Source organism: Calonectris borealis, chromosome 1 (assembly GCF_964195595.1).
Source record: "Calonectris borealis chromosome 1, bCalBor7.hap1.2, whole genome shotgun sequence".
In the NCBI taxonomy this organism is placed as follows: domain Eukaryota; kingdom Metazoa; phylum Chordata; class Aves; order Procellariiformes; family Procellariidae; genus Calonectris; species Calonectris borealis.
Window position 1 is genome coordinate 182458774 of NC_134312.1, and position 15026 is coordinate 182473799.

The 15026-nt window shown below is 35.4% G+C and overlaps 1 protein-coding gene across 1 annotated transcript in view; it reads left to right on the forward strand.

Moving 5' to 3' along the window:
* The window catches only part of DIAPH3 (diaphanous related formin 3), a 247827-nt gene that overhangs the window by 57844 nt on the left and 174957 nt on the right, over window positions 1–15026 (forward strand). The window contains exons 10-17 of the mRNA XM_075139146.1: window positions 1541–1651; window positions 2067–2185; window positions 2335–2451; window positions 3670–3788; window positions 3924–3988; window positions 4605–4709; window positions 6922–7257; window positions 8235–8349. Coding sequence (XP_074995247.1) covers window positions 1541–1651; window positions 2067–2185; window positions 2335–2451; window positions 3670–3788; window positions 3924–3988; window positions 4605–4709; window positions 6922–7257; window positions 8235–8349 — 1087 coding nt within the window. The remainder of the gene's footprint in view (window positions 1–1540; window positions 1652–2066; window positions 2186–2334; window positions 2452–3669; window positions 3789–3923; window positions 3989–4604; window positions 4710–6921; window positions 7258–8234; window positions 8350–15026) is intronic.

Consider the following 15026-nt stretch of genomic DNA (forward strand, 5'->3'; position numbering starts at 1 on the left):
CAAGTGACTCCAAACACCATCATTTACGGGATTGGGTGGAGGATGCCTGATGCTTAATTAGGTCATTCTAACACTTGGTCCCTAACAACCTGCTGGAGCTCACAGTCTGCTTGACTTGATTTTTCTCAACAGGTTCACAGCTCTCACATTGATTAACAGGTTGTTTACACTTGTTACATCTCTGTTCTTATGACTAAGCTATTCCCTTCTCCTATAGTGTTAACTAAAGTTTATCTACATATGCTAACATTGCTGTCAAGTAGGCCTATGTTATGCTGAGTGCCCTGCACCTCCATAACAGGTCAGCTAAAATAATATATAAAGCTACTTTGATACTTATATTCCTTGCAGTAGGATAAATGTAGGATCATGGTTGTAGTCTGTGTTATCTTTTAATCTTAGCATGTTCCTCTTGGAAACCTAACGAGTGCTGTTGTTTCTTAGAATCTATATCAAAGTAGCTTGGCCATCCAGTTCTTCTGGTGACCGTATGTAAATTCACTACTTGGAATTATACATACTTTGAAGATGACTGATACAGTATGTTCCCGGTATCACTTTTTGCCTGACCATAATACATCATCTTTTTCTAGATGATAAAAGGCTTTGCAACAGAGAAAGTATTTGAACCAGATTGCTTTAATGTGTTTACATAGTATATTAGACCAGAAGACATATCCTAATTGACTTGTGCATTTAAAATCCCCTTAAAATGCTGGAAATACATGAATAACATATTTCCTGTGCATTGAAGCAAGATGTGCAAACAATAAAGAGGATAAAAAAAGAAAATAATGGCTGTTGTCATCCTTATTTATGATTAATCATAAGTTGCCATTGTTCTAAAGGCTTGTGAATCTAGACAGTGAATTCCTGCTGCTATGGGTTTTCAAGGTGAATCTCTTGATTCTTCAGAAGAGAGACTACTCAGTAGTTAACCACAGATTGATACAGGCATCATAGTTGACCTGATACTTGCTTTTGAGCTGAAGTACTGGTTCCTGTGAAGTATTCTATGACACTCAGTATGTTTAAAGAGGGAAGATTTTTAAAAAGAAGGGAAAAAAGCCCATTCTGTTCTTCAGACTCAGTTTAGTTTAATCAACATTTTGTCTTCTAATACGTTTTCCACTGTCCACACAGACTTTAGCCTTTATTGTTTCTATTATGTCACTAACTTTTTATATATATGTATAGATAAATGTATATTTACATTGATTTTTATATGTTGAGAATTATACTTATCAAGATATTTACTGTCTGCTAAAGTTCATTTATTAAAGGAACTTGCTATTTGTATAAAATGACAAAATTCAATGGAGTGAGAAAATATTTCATTTTTATGGAAATTTGTGAACTAGAGTTTGGTATTTATAGCTCCTGTGGCTGATAAGAAATTTAAGTATCTTAATTAAAAGATTACAGTAGATTGATAATTAGACATGATGTAATGTCTAATTAGCAGTTCGTTATGTCTTTTTGACTGTGATGCATATTGAAATCTAAGAAATAAAATAGTTTTATATTTCCTCTGTTATAGGTAGCTTGCATGCAGCTCATCAATGCTCTTGTTACATCTCCTGATGACTTGGATTTTAGGCTTCACATCAGAAATGAATTTATGCGCAGTGGATTGAAAGAGATATTGCCAGTAAGCATCTTGTAGTCTCTCTTTGCATTACTGTTTAAATTATTGGACTATTTGAGCTTGGGAGGGAGAATGGGAGAACAAATTCTAATAAATTATTCTCAAAGGTATTTTATTAAGTCTGGGCATGAGCAGTTAGATATGAGAATCAGTCTTAAAATAAGAATGAAAAGGTGAAGTGTGCTCTCTGAACTTCATGTCGATTTCTCAGCATTTTAGGACTTTGATTTAGAACATGTGCAGACACTTGTTAAGCCAAGCTTAAGCCATGTTTACCTTTTGAATATTTAACAAGAATTAAGTTCTTGTAACTTTAAACTTTAAAATAACAGACTTACGGAAGTTATTAAAAATAAAAGGTTTATTTATATATGGAACCGCTGGTTTTGCAAGCTTTTCTACTGTTTCTTCTTTGCAGCAATTGAAATGTATAAAGAATGAAGCACTAGATATTCAGCTGAAAGTGTTCAATGAGCATAAGGAAGAAGACATGATCGAATTCTCTCATCGTTTAGAAGATATTAGATCTGAACTAGAATATCCTTTTGATATCAGCAAGAGAAACATGAACAAAATAAAGTGTATAATGGACGTTTTTCTGGTATAATTTCTATTTTAAAAAGTTATCAGTCAACATTTGACTGAAATATTTTTTTCCTTGCTTTTACTATCCTTAACACTTTTACTGAAGTAAATGATGTTTACAACATGGTGTGGAATACAGTTAAGGACACTAGCGCTGAAGGATATTTTCTTTCTATTCTCCAACATCTTTTGCTGATAAGAAATGATTATTTTATACGGTATGTTTAATGCAATGTTAAATGTTAATTATAGATTTTGTTGTCATTTAGTGATTAATAGAATATTTCTTCCATAAATTTAATGATACAGTTTAGTCTTTTCCTGTGCGGATTGCAGTTCTTAAGTATTCCTTTGTGCACTCATGTTCAGAAGTATCAACTTTGAATAAGAATGCCATCTATATGCTTCTATCTCTTCTGCTTAGGATACAATTGTATATATAAACATAGAAAACTATTTTTGTTCAGATCTGAACCTTATTGACTGCAAGTATAAGTGATCAGGACAGGTCTCTTATTCGGTTATAAATCATGGTAGTGGCATTGTAATTTTGTGGTGTATTTGAGGCAAAGGACAAAACCAAGTATGCACAGAAGTGCACTTCATACAGAAATCTGAACATATGCTTAATTTAGAGTAACTTTTGGTTGGGAATTGAGTATTTTCAATATACATTATAGGTCGATGTGGACATGTTAGTGTCTCTTAGAAAATTCGTCAGATAAATTACAGGGAAATACTTAATAAAATCTTAGATGTTTGAAGCTGCCAAATACTTTCTAAAATCTGTTTGTGTTGTTTTTGAGGAAACACTGGAGGAACCAGATATGAATTGAACAGGGAGAGAAAGCTGTCTGTTTTCTGCATAACCTTGCATTTCAGGCAAGGTCTAGCACAGATGAACCCTTGAAGGTTAAGAGTGCTTGCCTGACATGGGTACACCTGTGGTAGACCTATTCCACCTGAACAGGTTTGAATTCACAGCTTGCATGTTCTGGGCAAGTGACCAGCTGTCATACCCCCCAGCATTTTAGAACAAGGTGCTTTTCATTCGTGTTACTGAAGCAGGGCTGCAATGCATCCATAGTTACAAAAGTCACAAAACCAGAAGGGATCAAGCTGAAGCAAGGGCCTTCTCTTTACTGGGAGGAAGCAGGAGGGAGTCCTTCCTTTCTGTATTTACATAGGGGGAGAGATGCAGAGTTTATAATATAAGAATCGTTTATCTTTGTCCACTGTTTTTTCAGCCTTTGTGTAAACTGTTCTTGTGTAATAAACTGCCAGATGCATTTGTTCTTTGAGATTTTTGGGGTTTGCACCTACCCTTCTATGGAAATAAGTCCCCAAATTTTTTGACCTTACTGTGTTCATAGACAAGATTTTAAGTATACATTAATAAATAAATATGCTGTAAAAGAACTCATCTCTGTCTTTAGTCCACAGTATTTCAAATTAATTGAAGAGTGTGTGTCCCAGATAGTGTTACATCGAAGTGGAACAGACCCAGATTTCACGTATCGTAAAAGATTAGACATAGATTTCAGCCACTTAGTAGGTAAGTACTATGTTTGGAAATGATCACAGTATCATACTTCTTTATATGTTCCAAAAACCAAGTTAAAGTTGTTCATGTGATTAAGAATCTTGTGTTCCCTGTATATGTGCAAGTGTGTTTGTTTATTTTTTTAAGATATTTGTGTAGATAAAGCGAGATTAGAAGAATGTGAAGAGAGGGCTTCTGAACTTTCCAGAAAAGTAAGTAATTTTTAAGTTATGTGATCATAAGACGGACACAGGGGATTACTTAATAGCTTCATGAATGGTGTAAATGAATGTAGCAAAGTTTTTAACTTCAAATTACTGTTAGTTCTATGTTTAAGTGGGTATTTGGATGTTTCTTGTGGACTAGGAAGCACAGAAAAGTGATATAAAGTAATTAACCTTAACTGAGAGTCTTTTCTACTATTTATTTTAAGGTTTCATGTACAAATCTCCCCAAAATCAACTGAATACTTTATTTGAACAGTATCAGTTTCTTTAACAAGATAAACAGTGGGAGAATAAGAATTGACTCATTTGTATCTACAGAATCTATATTACTGTACCTAATTTTTTTAAGCTACTCAGTCTAATTCCAACTTAAAATACATTAAGTACTTTATGCCATTTCGTATAGTAAAGACTTGTAATGGTAATAGAGATGGTACTTCCATTCAGTGGATACATGGAAGTTAGAATAGCAGATATGTTGTATATGTCCTTAGTATTGTTAACACATGAGTTTTAACAAACACAAAAGGAAAAGTTGGAATCTAAAACACTATGCAGAATTGACTAGTATCAACAATTTTTTTTTTTTCTTTTTTCTTAGTTTGAAAAAGATTTTGTAGTTCATCAGGAGACCCAGGCCCTACTGCAAAAAAAAGAAGAAAGAATCAATGAACTTGAAGCAGAATTACAAGCTTTTAAATCACAGGTATAACACAAATGAATGTATGAAGTATTGTTTTTAAAAGGGAATTCATTTTGCATCTTTTGCAGATTCTGATAGTACAGTTGAAGGTTTTTTTCAAGGAATCCTTGTTATCAATTATTATTGCCTGTTAGTTTCCTTCATTTATGTTTTACACAAAGAATTGTAGTGTGACATTAATTAGCTGTTTGAGTTCCCAGATGATCCTTTTGGTGCCTGAGATCTGTTAATTAAAGTAGTTTCTTATGTTTCGTTTGGGTTTTACTTTCAGTGTCATAGATTTCCAAAGTAATTAACCACATAGGGTAATAAGTCTTATGCTTTTAGGTTAGCATTCATCACTGTGATCTTTATCCCTCCACAGGAAATTATTCATTAAGCAGTTTGCTTTGCTGAAGCCTTACCATGGATATCCAGCAGTGAAAGAAAGAACCTGTGGCTGGATAAGAACATTTTCTGATAATTTTTCAATTTTGAAGCATAAATAGATATTTTAAAATGTGATGGAGAGGAATAGTGCAGATTTTTGAGAGTAATACTTGAGTTAACTTGTAACTGCTTCAGCTCTAAAATCTGTTTAAGGAGACTGTGTGACCAAGTGATTTTTCCTGTGTCTTATTTCCTGGAATAAGAAGCACAGGTTTCTTTATACTTTTGAGCTTGTTTAATTTTCTTAGTGAGGAAAATTTGCTTTGGTCTGTTTAAAAATGTCATTCTAGCTCAGGTTTCTGGTCAGAATTGACTGTCAATGTCAAACTCAAACAAGTTTTAAAAAAAACAATTACAGAAATTGTTGCATTCTAAAAAAATAATTTCAACGAGAGTTATATATCATTCATTAAGGAAGTATTTTAATGTGTGTGTCTTGAAAACTTACTTAAAAACTTTTTGTGAGTGAAATAGGTTTTCTCTCCTATTTTACTTTTTCTCTTGTTCACTGTATTAAATATAACTTTTTTCTATGTGCAGACAGTGAGCATAAGATATGATTATGCTCCCTAATTATCATATCACAAATTATCCCACTGTTAATGGGATACTTGGAATGTTTTGTAAATATCAAGTAAATGATTACTGCAACTTAGTACTCTTAAATCTGTCTTAAGAGGAATCTTTGGTTTCCATATGGCATCAGTTGCTACTTAGCATGGCTACTTCCACCTCTTATGACTACTTTTCTCCTGGTCTCATTGCTTTACTCTTTTGTTGTATTTGGTATTTGTTCATGTATTTCTTTCGTTATTACAGCCTAATTATTTAGTGTCTACTTGTCAGTGTAAACAATGCATATGTTCAGAAATTCAAAACCATAATACTGCTGTTCATGTATTTATTTGTATTTATTGATATTCAGCTATTTCCTTTTAAAAATATTAAATCCTTTGCTTATTGTATTTCCCTCCAGTTTTTAAAAATAAAATGGATTGTTTCAGCTGATAATTATCAGTTGAAAAGTTGATTAATACTATCACTAGTAGGTAAATATTTCTTATTTATTCTTTTGTTGTTTTTGTCAGGTATCTGTTTATTAATGTTTGAAGGCCTATAATAAACATTCTTCAAATAGCAGAAATAATTTTTTTTTTTTTTAGACTTACTGAAATGCTAATAAGCTTATCATGATACAGTATAGATGTCCTTACTATATAGAATAAGAAGTCGGTGTGTAAGGCAGCTGTATTTTTTGGAAGGATTTTTTTTTCATCATTACTTTCTGCTTTCAATTCTGTAGAATGAGAATGCTCCTATATTGGAAAATATGTGTTTTTCAACAGAATTACTAATCTCTTCAGATTCTGCTATTATGTCCTCGGAATGTTTCTCTGTAATCTGTAGGATAAGTAAGAACACTAGAGACTAGGATGTTATTTTTTTAATTTGAGCTAAACCGTGGTAGTCTAGATAAAATTTCATCAAGACACCTACCAGATCCTTCTTAGATCATGATCAGTGAAATATGACAAGTAGGATGTAGCATTTCAGTTTGTTGTTTTTGGCGTGCACCCCCTGGTCTGAATGTCCGCTTCGAATGTTGAGACTTCCAATTATGAAATCAAAAGCATGTTGGCCTCACTATAATTCACATTTGATTGTCCTATACAAGAGGAATGGCACTGACTCAATTGGCTTGCTGGATTTAATCTATAAACTATGATTGTTATGGCATTTTGTTGATAAAAAATGTGAAACTGAATAAGAATATTTTCGTTATCAGTATGGCTCCTTGCCACCTGGTTTTCTACCATCAACACGTGGAGATGCATCTGTTGTTCCACTGGAAGCTGCAGGACCATGTCAACTGCCGCCACCTCCTCCTCCACCACTGCCTTTTAACGGAGCAATTCCACCACCACCGCCTCCCCCTCCTCCTCTACCTCTTTTGACTGGCTTGGGAATTCCTCTGGCTTTTGGTGGTGCTCCTCCACCACCGCCTCTGCCAGGCCTGCCTGGAGCACAGTGGTCTCCATCTTCATGTACTTTGCCATTTGGAATGAAGCCTAAAAAAGAATTCAGACCTGAGGTTACCATGAAAAGACTCAACTGGTCCAAGGTAGTACCGATTAAAGGCAAACCCTTGATGTAAAATCTTACATAGAGCTTAGGGTAAATAGATTGTCAGGAGTAAGACTATATAGAGCAATTGATACTTTAGTTAAAATTATGTAAGATGTGAATACTTTCTGCCTTTAGTTTTCATTGTTTTCCGAAAACTGTTTCACTGGCTCAGGAATCATCTGGGCAAGTATCTGTTGACTTTCTGAGATGCCTGGAAAAGTAATTTCTTGTCTAGAATAATACAACCTTGATACCAGCATGCTTCCTGGGTTCTACTGTGCCTTGTCTTTTAGCAAACTGTTTACATTGGATTAGTCACTGCACTGTACTGATAGCTATACAGTTTCCAAACAAATGTCTTGCATCTATCTAGCCTGGACTGTGGGAAGAAGCATTGCAGGTCTACCCATTTGTCCTTAGTGTAAATGTACTTATGTAAACTTAATGGTTGAAAAAAATACAGAGCCTGTTTGTTTTTCTTCTCCACTGTGACAGGATCAAGTATACCAGGACTATCAATCTACTGAGTTTTTGAAACTATAATTATTTAGACCAAAAATAAGTCAGTAAAAAGATTTTCAGAGTTTTATGAAGCAATCAAAGCTACAATCTAAAAAGTAAGGTACTTAATATCTAGTTAAACCAGCTGTGTTCAGAGACTATTTAAAGTTTACCCAAGTTTTAAATCTAGAGCAAATATAATTTGCTACATTTAGAACTTGGATTACAGAGTATGATGTCTGTATTGCTTTGTATTGTTAGAATCAGTTTGTCCAAAAGCACTTACTCTAAGCATTATTATTTTCAATCAGAAATATATTAACAATTCTAAAGATGAGTTACATATCAAAAGTTCACATGTTTTACAGAGCTCTTAAGTATTTCATTTGCTTTAGACTCTACAGAGCACAGTCTCGGCATAGTATCAAAATAATTTAATTCATAAAATTTTGTTTTGTCTCTGTCTTGTAGATCAGGCCTCAGGAAATGACAGAATCCTGTTTTTGGGTTAAGGTGGAAGAGGACAAGTACGAGAATGCTGACATGTTTTGCAAATTGGAACTTACGTTTTGTTGTCAAAAAAGGGGTAAGTAATTGATTGCTTTAATTTTCAGCTTTTAGAGATAACTTTAAAATCTTGGGGCTTAAATACGATATGAAAAAAATCAGATTATAACATTAATGTTCTGGTTTTTAAGTGGAACGTGTGAAGAAAAAAGTTTGAAAATCCCAGACTGCTTAAAGCAGTAATATTGAGCTATTTTACTTAAAGGGTGACAAAAATTGTGTGACCTATAAGGAAAACCTTACTAAAAAAAAACTCAGAAATGCTTCTGGATGATACAGACTTTTGTTCAGTCATGTTTGAGAAAGTATTTATAAAATTTTGTCAGAATACCTTAATAAAATACTGTGACCTAATCTAGAGTTCAGAAGGTTATGGGTTTACCCTCAGAATGCATATATAATTAATGTGTTTTGGTTCCATGAAGGAGGAGGGTCTTTTAATGAAATTTTTGACTTTCTGATAAACCTGTAACAACATTGATCTCCTTTGATATTTTGCTTGGTTTCTTCAGCTTTTAAAGCCTTGTGGAGGAGCAAAATATTTGAAAGTATTCCTGGTTTAAACCTTTTCTCCCTTTCTGGAGAGTAAGTCGTCTCACTAGTAGTTTAGGTTATTCTGCCCCATATAAAATGCCTGTATTTCCACTGTTATTTCTTGACACATTTCCCCCCGCCCCCCTCCTTGATTGGCATCAGAGACTTAATACTTCGGGGCAGTCAAAGGGGTGCAATGATTAATTGCTTTTCAAATTGAAAAGGCATTATTATATTTTTAGTTTGTTTTACAAATTTCACTTTGATATCTTTATTTAATATAGTGCATGGTATTCTTGAGTTTCTTCAATTTTTTTTGGTATGCTTTGGTGTGTATTATCCAATTTTTTTTTTCACCATAACCAAGAACTTTATTCTGCTTTTGTCAAAGCAGGCTTTTTATGCTCTAGCAGTATTGAGTATTGAGTTGAGTATTACAGTTTATTACTGTTGATACTTAATAATATTAACCATGTTGTACAAAGATAAAAAGGCAAGAAAATCTCACAAACCATTGACATTTTCTCTTTAATCTATTAGAATATGTCTAAAAGATAATTGTGGTGCCTTTATAATGTTAGGAGAATTCCCAAGGATGTTCCCTGAATTAACAGGTTGGAAGGTTTAAAAGCCACTACTGTTTCCTATGTGTAATTAAACAGTAGACTTTGGGAGACAAGATGATGTTCAGGCCAAACATGTTAATGGCTCAGAAGACGATTGTGAATCTCCAGAGACACCGAGAACATTAGAGTTAACAAGATTAACATCCCTTCAAAGTTTAACTGAATGGACTGAATACATTGTTTTGACAAAACCTAATAGAAGAGAGTTATTGGATCTACAGTTGAAAAATCAATGAAGTATACTCTTATACCAAACATGGGGGAGGGGGAGGCAATTAAAAGGCTGTAGCTTGCAGGGACGAATTTAATTTTTTTTTTACAGGTGGAGCTTACTGCTTTATTTTTTTTTTAAAGTTTTGAAATCTCTCTCGTCCCACATGGGTGATATAAGTGTGCCATCTTCTTAATTTTTCAAAGGAAGTGGAGATACTAAAGATTTTATTTAGAACAGCAAATAGGTGTCTAAAGGGCAACATGGAACTAAATTTCATCTTTGTTCAAGTGAGTAGTTTAAAGAAATTTGCATGAATGCTTAAACACATAAGTAGACAGCACCAGGCATCTCAATGTCTCTTACTAAGGGCATGAATTCTATTCCGAAGGACAGCAAAGTAACTGTTTTTGTTCTCATGACCATGGAGAGAGGGGATGCTTCTTTGTAGCTTATACATAACTTACTGGTTATAACAAAACTTGCCAAAGAAGTTGGAGACATCCAGTTTTCTTCACGTCTCAGTCTTGAAGAGATTTAACACCATGCTTTCTAAAGTAGAATCAGGAGGCTATTCACTAGACTCAATTTGGGAACAGTCCTTGACTATTCCTAAAGCTTTGTCTCTAAAACTAGAAAGATGAGAAGTTGAAAATGATTCTATAGCCAAATGACGGCATGCAAAGAATGAGCTCGTTTCCACTCTGTTGAAGGGTCTGCTTATGCACTCTTTTCATTGAAGTCATTGTGTAAGAAGAAGTATCTAGTTGTGGAAGCAGGGACCAGAATGTTCAATGATGCTTTAAGTGAATTTTATTCTGATTAATTAAAATCAGATTGAAGTACTTAAATGTTCAGTTGCTGCATTTTGCCAGCTGATGTGCCAAAAGTATTTCAGTGTTGATCTGGAAGAGAAAGTCTTATGTGTATGTAAATAATCCACTGAGGAATTTCTACTAGAAAAAGGAATACAGAACAGTATAGAATAGATTTGAAGCTTTAGCAGATGTTTGTGTAGAAGTTATAAATGATGTTGATTCTGAATGGATATTGAAGCAATTAAAATAACTGAAGATGTTATGGAGGTATGGAAGAAACATTACTGCAAGAATAAAAAAGTAAAAGAGAGTCTAGCTTGAGAGCGTAGGAAAAATAGTTAGTAGTAACATGGAGCAAAGACTATACCTGGAGAAAATAATCACCCTTGTTGAGGATGTCTGGAGACATGTCAGAGACGTTCTTGAATCATGGAATTATTTAGTTTGGAAGAGACCTCTGGAGGTCATCTGGTCCTATCACCTTCGTAAAAGGAGAGTCAGCCTAGTTCATGTTGCCTGGGGCTTTGTCCAGCTGAGTTTGAGATATCCCTAAAGATGGAGATCTATGGATGGACAGCCTGTTCCCGTATTAGTCACCATTATGGTAAATTTTTTTTCATAACACCTTCTTGGAATATCTCTTGTTGCAACTTGTGTCTGTTGCCTCTTGCTTGTTGTGCACCTCCAAGAAGAATCTGGTTCCCTTTTATTTGTAGCCTTCTGTTAAGTAGTTTGAGACAGCAGTAAAAGTTCCCTTGCCCTTTATCCTTTTCAAGACTGAGAGCTCTCTCAGCCTTTCTGTCTGCGTCTTACGTTTCAGCCCTCTAATAATCTTGATGATTTTCTATTGTACTTATTTCTATATATCTATATTTTTCTGGAAGTGGGGAGCCCCAAACTGAAAAAGTACTCCAGATAATTCTCCTGGAGAGAGAAGGGGAGAAGAGGGAAATAATCACTTCTGTGACCTGCTGACAATGTCTTGGTAACTTACTGGAGGAAATGTTTTCACTGTGCTGCTTGTTTAATAATAATAATGATGGTGATGATGATAATGACGAGTCCATGTAAAGGGCTGTGGGTGGTATAGGGTATTTTCTCTTCATTCTTTTACTTGTTATAAAGCTTTATAAAGCTCTCCAGAAATTGAACCATTTTGTGAAAGCAATGTGTTTTATAAAAATTAAAACCTTGAGCTGGAACAATGAGAAGTATCAAAACATCAATTGCCGATGGTATTCTTGTAGCAACTTACTGAAGACAAAGTGTAATTTATTTATTGGCTCAGAATTTATTCTTGTCTCAGAATAAATTTGTAATCTTAAAGAAATCTAAGTTTATATATATGAAAGAAGTACGCAAGGATGTAACGAAAAGTCAGCTCCTTTGTCATAAAACCATATAGATTTACTGCTACACAGGGAATATGGGAGCAGGATATTAGTTCAGAGTCTGGAAATACAGCTCAGAACGTGGATGGAGTATTTTCAATGTGAATACTTGAGAAAGATTTGATTATGACTGAAAAGTGTACATACATGTCGTGGTTTAACCTGGCAGCAGCCAAATACCACGCAGCTGCTCGCTCACCCCCCCTACCGAGTGGGATGGGGGAGAGAATCAGAAGGGTAAAAGTGAGAAAAACTCGTGGGTTGAGATAAAGACAGTTTAATAGGGAAAGCAAAAGCCACGCACGCAAGCAAAGCAAAACAAGGAATTCATTCACCACTTCCCATCGGCAGGCAGGTGTTCAGCCATCACCAGGAAAGCAGGGCTCCATCACGCGTAGCGGTTACTTGGGAAGACACACGCCATCACTCCGAACACCCCCCCCTCCTTCTTCTTCCCCCAGCTTTATATGCTGAGCATGACGTCATATGGTATGGAATAGCCCATTGGCCAGCTGGGCCAGCCGCCCTGGCCACTGCCCCCTGCACATCTGGCAGGGCATGGGAAGATGAAAAGTCCTTGACTAGCGCAAACACTATCTAGCAACAACCAAAACATCAGCGTGTCATCAACGTTATTCTCACACTACATCCAAAACACAGCACTATACCAGTTAATAGGAATAAAATCAACTCCATCCCAGCCAAAACCAGGACAATACATTTAAATATTTGCAAGAAAACATGAGAGTTTATTGTGAGATGCCCCAAGAAACAAACAAAAGATTCTGGAACCCTCAAATCATTAGCTTTGTGTCAGCATCTAAAAGAATGAAAGTAAGGAGTGAAATCACTGCCCTAAAGACGTCAGTGTGGAAGTAAGGTATGCTCCATGGCTCTCTCCCTGGCTGGGGGCGGGGGAAGAGGAAAAAAAAAAAGTGATCGAGGAGTTCTGAAAATAAGATTATGAATGTGAATGGTTTGCATGAATGATCTTTGGTTTTCTGATAGCTTTTCTTTTTAAAGGCAAAAAGAAGGATTGGTATGAAGGGTAGTTAGAGACTTGAAAGAGAAAGAAATAAGAAATATTAAGTGTTTAAGATTTATCAGGATTATAGTCATGGTTGCAGATCAGTGAAGAAAATCTGTGAAAAGCCTTTTTGGCAACAATGGTATCAAAGGAATCTCTTACTATAATTCTTTGAAAACATTAAACAGAATATATGACTTAAAGTTAACTGGTATGTGAAATACTGAGCAGCAGAACTGGAGCAAGCCTTATATGTGCTTTTATATTATCTTAAGCCTAAAAGATAACATGAACAAACAAAAATGCTCGTTATTGAACGACAACCGCTTTATAATAGATGTGTTGGAAGCCTGATGGAAGGAGAAAAATCACTGGTGTATGATTTGCCAGAATGATTAGACATACAGGCAGGGGAGTGGCAGTTTGCGTAAATGGTAGCATGAAGAGTAGCAGCATGAAAATCTTGTGGGGGGAAGAGAAGCCTACTGTGCGAACCCTTGTGAATGGAATTTCCTTCTAATAATATAATATTATACAGTATTAATAGCTCTTGGATCAGATGATTTTTGTGATGAGAAAATGTTAAGTGAGACTAGAGAAGCTGCAAATTTTGTGTCAATAAAGTGGGAGATTAACTACCTGCATATGGGTTGAATCGATTCCTCATCAGGATGTTACGAGAAGATAAAAGCTTTGGATGCAACAAATTACTGTTTCCAATATTCCTGTAACCAACGTGAAAGGGACCTGTTCTGGGAATGAGCTTGAGTCATGCACAGGACCGAGGAGGTCAGAGTAGGAGAGGAGGAGGGAATGATCACTATCTTAATGTTGTACCAGGAGAGAACAATCCAAGTAAATCTATTATACAGGTATTCAACTTCAGGACAGGGAACTGAATAAAAGAGGCAGATGGTCAAGAAAGCAAGATACCCATGCCTACTAGCAACCCAGAGGCTATTCTGAAAATGCCATCTTAAAGATTTGAATAAACTTTCTATTGTAGTTCAGAAAAAGCCCAAGTGAAGCTATGTGATAAAAAATGCGTGTGACTCAATAGGAAAGATAAAGACAGTATCATAGGGAAAAGGATAACATTAAAAATGTGGAAGGCCTGCCCAAATGAAGATAACAGGAAAAGACATTAAATGTAGCTAGATAAATGTAAGCAGGATATTTCTCATATATTTAGAATTCTGAATTTCCTGCAAAGGATACTTTGGCTGATATTGAAAACTGTATTTGATTTTTTGAAAATGAAGTTAGCTAGGGAATTGGTGGGACCACTTGGTGTCAACTTCAAAAATTCAGCAGTTTCAAAGAACATTAGACAAATTCAGGGGTAATAGATCCAAAAGAAATAGGAAAGGATGTAACATTCCTAGTCTAGTGTTTGTAGGAAGAGGAGCTTCCTCTTTTGGGAAGTGAGGAGAATGGATTATAAGTAGTGATAAGGCTGGCATAGTGTCTTTTCAAGTAACATCTCTTACTGCAGCTCTTGGAGAGAGAGTGCTGGGCTAGGGGGATCACTGGTCAGACCCAGTAGGGCATTTATTAGGTTCTTAATCATGGATATAAGAGTGCCTGTTTACTTGGGGTAGCTTCAAGCTACTATGTTTAAGGCTTACAATGCTGAAATAAGGTAAGTTTTTATACGCAAATGCTTGGCCTTTTCACTTATAGAAAGGAGAAAAGTAATGAAACACCTGTAAGAAATGTACTTGGTTTGTGGGGATACTTTGAAGAGTACTGGTGTGGAGAAGATATAGCAATAAGTTGATGAAAGTCTGTGAATAAGTGTAATTAATGTAGTGAGACTGTAATAGTTAAGCTTAAAATGGGATATGTGTTCAGGATAACTCAAGAGAGAACCAGCTCATGTTGCTTAAAGTCATCCTTTGGGTGCCTGAAGTGGTTTGCCAAAGGTGATTCCAAGACTGAGGAGGTTGTATGGAGTGTACAAGAAAGCAATCTCTAACCAAGAAAAAATCTTTGGAAGCATTTCCCGGACAACTGGAGGCTTGCCAATGTGACGCCCATCTACAAGAAGGGCTGGAAGGAGGATCCGGGGAACTCCAGGCCTGTCAGC